This window comes from Perissodus microlepis, chromosome 7 (genome assembly GCF_051167445.1).
Source record: "Perissodus microlepis isolate ML-2025 ecotype Zambia chromosome 7, ASM5116744v1, whole genome shotgun sequence".
NCBI lineage: Eukaryota > Metazoa > Chordata > Actinopteri > Cichliformes > Cichlidae > Perissodus > Perissodus microlepis.
This window is the reverse complement of record NC_140467.1, coordinates 16,192,013-16,202,214: the sequence shown is the minus strand read 5'-3', so window position 1 is coordinate 16,202,214 and position 10,202 is coordinate 16,192,013. Positions and strand designations below refer to the sequence as shown.

General features: G+C 41.0%; 1 protein-coding gene across 1 annotated transcript; it reads right to left on the bottom strand.

Annotated features, from left to right (window-relative positions):
• Positions 1-66: 66 nt before the first annotated feature.
• Positions 67-8,508, bottom strand: ucmab (upper zone of growth plate and cartilage matrix associated b). The gene is made up of 5 exons (XM_084933822.1): positions 8,371-8,508; positions 8,185-8,247; positions 7,995-8,090; positions 1,027-1,125; positions 67-950 (listed from the first exon to the last, which is right to left on the bottom strand). Exons 1-5 carry the CDS (start codon positions 8,426-8,428, stop codon positions 853-855), a joined length of 414 nt encoding a protein of 137 aa, XP_084789948.1. The 5' UTR covers positions 8,429-8,508; the 3' UTR covers positions 67-852.
• Between the last annotated feature and the right edge of the window lie 1,694 nt (positions 8,509-10,202).

Sequence of the window (10,202 nt, the reverse complement as noted above, 5' to 3'; positions counted from 1 at the left end):
GTTAGATTTTGTACCCATTGCCTGTACTGTTTATATGGCATACTGCAAATAACACCCCCAACTGCATTATCTATAATCCAGGAGTCTGGGGCATCCTGAAAAGTTGAACACTTTGAATAAAACACTTCACATTTCTTCACAGTACAGCACATTTATTTTATTTATGTAGAACAGGGGTGTCAAACATAAGGCACAGGGGCCAGAATAGGGCTGTAGGAATGTGGCCCACGGGACAGGTTTGGGAAATACGAAGTAAAGCATAAACATTTGGACTTTTAACTGGATTTTATTTATTTCTTACAATTTTAGCCCAATGACAGATTTCTTTAGTTTACTAAAAGAGAATGTCTTTATCATGTAGAAAAACTAAGATGCACTGTTGAGATCACACACCTTTTTTTCCTGTGTTAAGAAATCTTGAGGATTAAATGGTAGTTAAACTTTTTTACAGTGACAGAAAAGGGAGTTTAGTTTGTGCAGCCCACTCAGGGTTATGGTTAGATGTAGAATGAGTTGGACATCCCTGATCTAGGAGATCTCAGCTGTAAATTGGGGGTAAATAAAATGAGGATAAATAATTTTTTTTTATGAAATTGGGGTAAATAAGTTTCCAAAAGCTCTTCATTTTGATTGATGTTAACTTGTTATGCTGGTTTTCTTTGTCCACTTTGTCAGACCATTTTTAAACACTTCTCTAACATTTTCTACACCACGTGATTAATCGATTAATCATTAATCTAGTTAAAAAATCGAAAAATACATTGCATAGTCGTTGCCTTTACTATGTTAGCGGTCACATTTTGTGTGGAAAAGCATCGCTATGTAGCAGTCGCACGTCTCCTCTTATCACTCTTAGGTGGAGTGACGGTTGTACTCGTAGGCAGGATGCATCCCGTCATAGTGGAACTCCCTCCACTGCTCAGTGCTCTCTCTGCTCATCTCGTTTTGCTCTGAAAGTAGAGGAGGAGAATTTCAGTGAACGGACTCTTCTTTTTCACCTGCGTCCGATGAAAATTCTCCACGTACCATCATGGTCCTCTTCAGCGTAGCTCTCAAACTCGTTCCGCTTCTCCTCGTGAAACTCTCTCTTCCGCTCATCTGCAGCCAAAATCTGCCTCTGTTCAGCTGCAAGCACAGCAAGTATGAAATGGTCAGGTTTTCAAGGCGTAAGGAGCATAAACGCCAAAATCTTGTTTAAGGTGATGTAAAAGGAAATGATTAATTGGTAGGAAAATTACTGAAGCACTCATTTACTTGAGTCCAGTTTTCAGTGTGACTATCTGGACTGTTTCCTTTGAAATACGAGCTGCATTTAATGCGTGACTTCAAAGTACAAAAATGTCAGAAGGACAAGTATTTATTCTTGAGAAGAGTCAATAATCCCGGTTGATGCATGATGTCGTTTGTCGAGGTTTGAGCTGGTTTTATTTAGGTTAGGTACTTTAGTCCAGTTGTGTCTCACCAGTCCTCTAGTTGGATAAAGAAATTAATCTGCAGGTTAGTGAGATGATTATTGTGATATTAAAGAACAAAAACAAAAGTTGGTTTCACTAATACGCAAACTTCAGTGACCTGAAGCAACATTGTAAATAAGAACTGGCCCAAACTGGGTCATAAAAGGATGGAGGCAGTCAACAGCCACACTCGTGTAGGCTGTCTTCATGTTGTTTGATGAACATCACAGCAGAAATCAAGACTGAACTTTTTTTTTTTTCAATTTTCTTTTGTCCAATTTTGATGAGTATGTGTAAATTGTAGACTCAGTTTGGTCTTGTGCTGCTGTAACTTGTAACCTGCTTCAAGTTACAGTGTAGTGTGTGTTCAGAGATGTTCTTCTGCATACCTTTGTTGTAACAAGTGGTGATTTGAGTCACTAATGCCTTCCTATCAGCTGGAAAGATGGAGCTGCTAGGAAGTAGAAGAGTAGAGGCATGAAGTTGTACACTGCGTACAGTGCAGAAAAATACAGCAGCTACAAAAGAGAACCAGTTTAAATTTAATGCTCACATACTTTTACACGCATTCACACAAGCTGTTAAACATCACAAAACTGCTCCCTCAAACAAATCCACAGAACTGAATCACTGTGTCCAGGGACACTTTGAAAACACGGACGAGCTATAGACGCCTAAAGCACTGAAGAGGAGACAGAAGACTTCTGTATTGTATTTCAGGCCCCCAACTGACTTCTAAAAGTCTCACGCTGACTCGCTATTCACACATTACAATGTTCCAAAAAAGAAAGATGAAGAAGAAGAGGAAGAAAGTGTTTGCATTGCACTGCTGAGCTTTGAAAAAATGCACAAAGAGGAAATTTCATAATAATAATAAGACTTGGAATGTAACTGCTGTGTTTGATTTCTGTAACAAAGACTGTGAAATGCGATCGCCTGCTCTCACACTGGCATCACTTGAGGAATGGGCTGTTCCTTCATCCAGGGGATGAAGATTTGTGGCAGCGATTCAGTTTTACATTTTAACCCACTTGGGCATATAAATCATCATTTTTAACCTTTATTTAACCAGCAAATCTTTTCAAGGAAGCCAAAATTACATAAGCTATCAGTTTAATGTGAGCAAACCATCACCCAAGACTTTATGTCCACAAAGATCTAGGTATTGTGCTGAAGAGATGTCAACTGAAGGAAAACTGTGGCCTTACTGTACTTTCACGTAATACCACTTAGAACCACAAGATGGTGCAGGTGTGTCATTGACTGATTCCTCAAACATTTTTGCCCCCGAGGAGGTTTTCGTTGGATGCTCCATCTACCTGTCACTTTGCTGCTGGAACACCTGAATTCCCCCATGATGGTAAATAAAGGATATTAGAGGACATTGGGAAGATTTACTTAAGTGAGGCAAATTATTGTGATGTCACAACTGCAGGATGATCCCCTAACAATGCGTGTTAAACTTTCATGCAAGCGTTTCTCTCTGTAAACAGCAATCCCAGTTACTATCTTACTGTGCCATGTGTGTGAAGCGCACACTACAACATTCAGGCAATAATCTAATACACTAACACTTTCATTCTTTACAGATTCAGCAGAGGGAATTTGTTCGCTGTGTGTGCAGTGCTAAGAAAAAGAACCTAATTTCTGCTCAGTTTCAGTAAAATCCCATGTGACTGAGGCACAATATGTCTTGATGCATGCTCAATCATCCAGGTAAGTAAATCCCCAAAAGTTGATTCTGTTCATCTGGACGTAGCGTTTTACGTGGGAAAAACGTTTTGTCACTCATCCAAGTGATTCAGTCTCAGCTGACTGCAGGTTTCCTCAATCTTATAAACAGTACATTTGCATAAGGCGCATTTGCATGAGGCACAATATGTGGCGTTCACCTCTAAACACTCAGCGTGACGACTGCGTGAAGAGTTTTAGGACAGAGACAAAATTTTGGCACTGCGATAAGAGCTTTGAGCCATCCACGCAAAGTGCCGATTACACACTCATTCTGATAACATCTCGCCCTCCTAAAAATGAACTCTCCTAGTAGCAGCTATCACAACCACAACAGGCATAAGACAGGATTTTTTTCAGCGTGCAATTTGCAAGAAATTGCGTGCCACAGACACGTTTGCGTGACACATTTAAATATTCTCCTCCTGAAAGTGATGAGGAGAATATTCTCTCCTCCTCTTACAAATACGTATTCCATAAGGCCACAAAAACACTTCTGTTTTTCACAGGCTGTTCTCGTTTATATGACGCCCATAAAACAACAGGGTTTGAACACACTGTGGCAAAATATGATGCGCGTTTTGTAGTTCATCTTCTGTACGTTGTAGTTTTAACACAATGTCACATTGTTAGGAGAGACGAGTGTGAGAGTGTTCCAATTCTCACGGTGTTTCTCTTTTCCTAAGTCCTTAGCAGTTCTCTTACCCACTTTCCCTTGATCTCGATGATGTTTATAGTCAAGTCAAGGAAAAGATGTTAGGAATAGGAGATAGGAGTTACCTTCAGAAAGCACCCTAGGTGTAGCTAAAACAAATCAGAAAATAAATGAGAATAATAAAAAAATATATCAGTGCATATCAGAAGAAAAAAAACCAAACACCCCCGTTGTGGGTAAAATGCTGCCCCCTACTGGTAAATGTTTTAGTGAAATTCTGCCAAGTACTGAATGTTACTTTCAACTGCTCCCTTATTTACAAGGGTTGTCACAGCAGATAGCACCACATGTTTGATTTGGTGGATTTTTTACACTGGATGGCCTTCCATCCAGTGTGATTGTGCATGCCCTAAAGAGATATGTGTCTCCTTTTGGGACTAAACAAGGATCTTCCACTTGTTAGACAAATGCGTAACCACAAAAGAACCGCTTGAAATTCTGACAAGTATAATTACCTAATAAGTACCTTTAACCTATTGTATTTTTAATGGAAGGATAAACAGGAGAAATCAAGCACAAGAAAGAGAAAATGCAAAGTCCACACAGAAAAGGTCAAACGCCTGTGTTTGAACCTAGGACCTGTGAAGTGTGAGGCAAACACTGTGTATGAATTGTATAAGTTGAAGACAATAGATGGATAGTTAGAAGAATTAAAACTTTCACTGACGTCTCCTAATAGAATACAAAGAGATCCTCCTTGGATCCTTGATCAGCAGGTAGACAATGAAGAAAACACTCCTGTAGGGCAAGTAATGTGGAATTTATACCACCACTGTGTCTGTTCACATATTGTATGTATTTTCCTACAGACAGCGTAAATGGACTGGTTCTTTTATAGTGCTTTTCTGCCCTGCTTGAGCACTCAAAGCAAGGCTTCAGAGAGGAGGAGGGTTTTCACCCAACGCAGACATACTCCTGTGCAGTCCTGCACAATCACAACTGCATGTTGCTGGACGTGGATGATACTGTGTGTTGGTCGAAAGCTGATTGGTTGATAAGCGAGCTGTAATAAGACTTTATGTCCAAAAATATCTAGGTATTGTGTTAAAGAGGTATCAGCTGAAGTAGAACTATGGCCTGACCTGTATGTAATACCACTTTGAACCACAAGGGGTGACAGCAGAGTTAGCTGTAACGTCTATTGTCAGACCGGTTATACCGCATACTTTGTACGCCGTTTCTGTTGACAGCTGTCTGCTCGCTGCAAGTAGACAGACAACAAACAAATGACCACACCCTAACCACAATTTCAGCGAAGATGAACCACTCACACTGGAAAAGTTGAACAGCCTTTGACCTTTCATCAGAATTCCCAGCTTAAGTTGGCATGCACATGTGCGGCTGCTTGGAATTCAAGTTGTAAATTACCAAGCTGAAAAAGATTTAGAGATTAACTTACAGAGCAGTATCTGTCACCAGCATGTGAAAGTTTATTCAGCACAGTTAGTACTGAAGTCATCTGACTTTAGTTTTATATTTTATCTCTTTCAGAATGGTAAATGGCCTGTATTTGTATAGCGCTGTTACTAGTCCCTAAGGACCCCAAAGTGCTTTACACATCCAGTCATCCACCCATTCGCACACTGGTGATGGCAAGCTACGTTGTAGCCACAGCCATCCTGGGGCGCACTGACAAAGGCGAGGCTGCCGGACACTGGCGCCACCGGGCCCTCTGACCACCACCAGTAGGCAACGGGTGAAGTGTCTCGCCCAAGGACACAACAACCGAGATTGTCCAAGACGGGGCTCGAACCGGCAACCTTCCAATTACAAGACAAACTGCCAACTCTTGAGCCACGATCGCCCCATCGAAATTGACAAGCAGAGCTAATCATCCATCATTTTATCCACCCTGCACATTACCGCTGACCGACTCCCACAAAAGCCAAACAGCATCATTTGTTGGACTGTGATGTCCATCTTTGGATATCAAAACTCTGACTAGAAACTATATGTCATCATATCTGCCAGCTGAAACAGCTGCCTCTATCAAATACTTCCCTTCAAAATTTCATCCAACTGCAGGACAGGTAAATGCCTTAATGCAGCACGAGAGGCTCTTCAAAGTGAGCAGCTTGTTTTTCTCACTTGGTACTTGCTTTTTTTCCCCTCTGACCCCTTTCTGCCTGTGTGTTGGCACATTCCACATTCAACTCACAACCACTCACCCACTCACTCATCCATCTCTGTCTTTTCAGTCTGTTCTCTGCTTTGTGCTCATTTTATTCCTCCTGTTTTTTCTGGGGGTTTTTGCACAAAGTGTCTCGCTGTCATCACACGTACGGCACGTTATGCAACTGCAGTTCAGAACAGCAGCATTGTTGTGCGCTCTCACCTTCCTGCTGGTAAAACTGTGCATAACAGCCGGCGGTAAATCGCTCAAGAATGCCACACATTGTTCAGTAATGCGAATACGTTGACAGGAGCAAACTGGTGTGTCCCGCCCCGTGTGTCCTGCTGCAGCGCCAGGACAGGAAACTGAGGTCTGGGATGGTCTCAGTTCATGCCAGGTCCACAATAAGGTTAACAGCTGCTGGCTGCCATGACTATAAAATCCTTCAGGCTGCCATAAACATGTTCCCTCACAGCAGAGTCAGGAAACAAAAGGGCTGCATCTCTATGAGTCATCTCATCATTAATATAGACACCAGAAGTGCATTTTTAATAAAACAAGTAATACAATAAAACTATTTCAATACATTCATCACTGGGGTTCAGCAATACTCTGACACTTGTTCCCAGCACAGTATCAAACATCTTTATGTTCAGGATGAGGATGACAAATGTGTAAAACGTTATTATCTTTGCCTCGGCATCACTACATTTTTCACTTGTGCACATGATGAATGTTGAGGCTTGTGGATCTCAGAGATATTTTATCTGCCTGACGTATCAGGCTTTCTTTCAGTGCCAAATAAATAAATAAAAAAAAATCTTCAAGTAACAGTGAAGATTTCCTCCTGCTCTTTTTAGTCTTCTGCATGTTCCTGTACTCCACCCATGCTGTCTTTTTGACAATTAAACCATCATTTAAACAATCAGATATTCAAAGCTTTACAAAAAGCCCATTTCTAGGCTCATTTTTCTGTTTATAACCAACTACAGTCACACCTGGTGTGATGGCCTCAGCCACACCTTGGTAAAAAACCAGTCCACTCACCTCATTGGTTTGGTTTTGCAGTTAAAAATGTATTTCAGTAATGTAATTCATTCATTTCTTCACTTAAACCTAACAGTGATATTATGAAGCCCGCACATAGTAGCGCTGTGTGGTTTCTAAAATGTATTTTGTCAAATTAAATGTATATTATATCATGGTTTTCTTTCTTTTGTTCAACCTGGTTTGGCTGTTTCCTGCCTAAGCAAAAGGCATGACTTTGAAAGCACAACGCCAGCTCAGCAGGACCAACTATGTGCTTGTCAGCAAGGGGGTGTTTTAGGGTTAGTTAGGTTATTTTGTGCTTGGTTAGTGTTTATTTCTGTTTCCCTTATTGTATGTTAACGGTTTGGCCAAACCACTATCCAAGTTACCCTCTTGTGTCTTTGTGTTTAAGTTGTGTATACTTTTTTTGCCTAGTGAATTTTCTGTAAGTCATTTTTTGAGTAGAATCATATTTAGTTAAGCTCTTTTATTGGGGTAAAATAAAATAGAACCCACCTTGAGGCTGTATTTCCTGTGTCCTCTATGCCTTCACTGCTTGGTCCCTCACATCTAGATTTAAACTTCTCTGAGAAGTTCCAACGTGATTTTAAATCATGACATAACACATAAACAGCTCTTCCGAGAGTCTTTAAGGACCTGTTGATGCCAGTAATTTGTCTGTCCACGTCCTCTTAGATCTGATTACAGCATATGACAGTGTCGCTTATTTCTGTCACATCTTGAATTGTGTGTGGGTATTAAAGGTACAGCCCTAAAGCACATTTAGCAGAACATTAGCACAAGTAATTTTTTCTTGTTTTTACAGGTAAAAGCTAGCATTTTCTAGCATTTTATGCCAGAATTGACCACAAACAGACTTCACCGTCCAAACACAGCCTGGCTGACCATGTCAGACTCCAAACGACTGCAAACTGACTCAAAGTGAACTCACCGTCCAGCTCATCCTGGGACTTCACACCACGTCTGCTGCGTCTTCTGAAGAAGTTTGAGGCATCGGCCTGCTTCATGAAGACCCTTTTCAGTGGACCTGCAGTGGAAGTGGGAGGGAGTTTAGTTCACAGTGTAAAGTGATACACAGGGCGATACGCAGGGAAAGAAACGCAGCTGATGCAGCCCCTGACCTTGAGGATCTTTAGTGCTGCCTGTGCTACCGGGCACAACTGCAGAGCTGGCCTCCGGAGACCCTGTGTCGAAGCACAAAACATGAAAGGTCTAAATTCAAAAGGACTCCAGTTTTTCTCATGCCTGCAACCAACTAATAAGACAATTTTTTTTGGTAAAAAATCTCACTCCTGCATCATACTCACATGAAAGTGCAAAAAGCACAGTGAGGAGAGCCAAGAGGGTTGCATACGTCCAGGACATCTTTTAAACTCTGAAATACTGAGAGATGTGAGTGATGAAGAAGAGCAGGAGGGAGAGAGGGGAGTAAGACGTATGTGAGAGGTGGGATGGGGCGCCCGGGGCGATATCGACTGCTTCTCAGTGCAGGGAGGGAGTGATCGTGCAGATCTGATAAGGGGCTGAAACCAACAAACATGCCAGAGGGCTTCCAAGTCACAAGAAGGTGCCGAGGGTTTCATTTCAGCTCAGCAAACATGCTGCTTCTTTCTTTTTTTTCTATGAATTTTAGTTGAAATTAAAATGACCTGAAATGACACAATCTATGGAACTATTGCATCAGTGACACTTGCAACTGTTTCATTAATAAAGAAGAGAAAACATACTGTAGGTGTAACCAGAAAAATTATAGTCCGGGCTGCTTATGCTCTGGCTTCCTGGATAATATTTGTTCCAGAGACGATGGATGGGAGACAACAAAAATACTGATGTTTCTTTTTTAAAAAAAAGTGACAGAAAACAGTTGAGGCCAGGAGCCGGAGCAGGGACTCCTTGCCAAATGTCTCCTTTGAAACGGGCCCCCTCAACAAGGCTACTCTCTCTGCTAGGCAAAGAGTTGTGCAGGAAAGTATGCAGCCCTCTGTTTGCTTGAATTTCTTCCAACCTGTACTCTGGCTGGGCCCCAGAAAAGAGTGAATGTTTAAATTGTTTTGAGGGAAAATCCAGGAGTCGGGGGACTGGTGCTCAGAGATATACGAAGATTCTGGAGTGAGGGTTTTGAGAAGATATGTGGTGAGTGTATTTTATTCAGGTAGGTGTGAAACAGAACAACATAGGGACTGAAGAAAACTGCAACATTAAACAGCAACAACAATGTCTGTGAGTGCATAAGGGGGGAAAAACACAGTGTGCTGATAATATATGCATTTGGATTATATATTTCTAGACTGTGACTTGAATAATTTAAAGTTTTCTGTGACCTGCTCAGGGGCTACAGCTGCAAACTATTAGTTTTGCAACAATCTGGCATGTTTACATTATATTTTTATACTCATGTTTATTACCATGCACCGCCCCTGTTAAATAAATAAATATATTTTCAAAAAATTTAAAAAATACATGTGTCTGTGTTTCTTTCCACGCCTTCCTTTACAATATGTGAGCAACTGTGAAAAGATATTACTTCACAGGGCAATTTTCATTCATTTCATTAAAGGTACTTTCTCTAATTATTCTCTGCAGACCATAACTAAAGCTGTCACCAGCAGGAGGCAGAATTTTACCAGTATGTGTGTTTAGATGTTTTCAGGTATATGCTTCCTGCTCCTGGGCTGTTATTGTAAATACGAATATGGTCATAATGTCGTGCCTGGTTAAGAAAAATACAAAAATAAAAATCTCACTGCACCATCTTGTGGTGCGGGGTGGTATTGCATGAAAGTACAGCCTGGCTCCAGCTCTGCTTCAGTAGATGTCGCTTCATTACAACACACACATTTTGGACATCAAGTCCAGGTATGTAGTGCTATGTGTGATCACATGTTCACCCACTTCCATGCATGTTGTTGAGCCTTTGCAGCCATGCTGGCACTTCTTTTTTCAACTGTTGATCTAGCCTGATGCAGAGCCTAGTTAAGAAATTAAGTGTTTCTGTGCAGTAAAAGACTAAAGACTTTTAATTTGAAATAGATACAAGCAGTGCCGAATGTCCATAAAGAGCATAATGCAGTAAATTTAATAGTGTGGAAGCAGATCAAAAGACTAAAACATATCTGACGATTTCTTATTTACTTGTTTT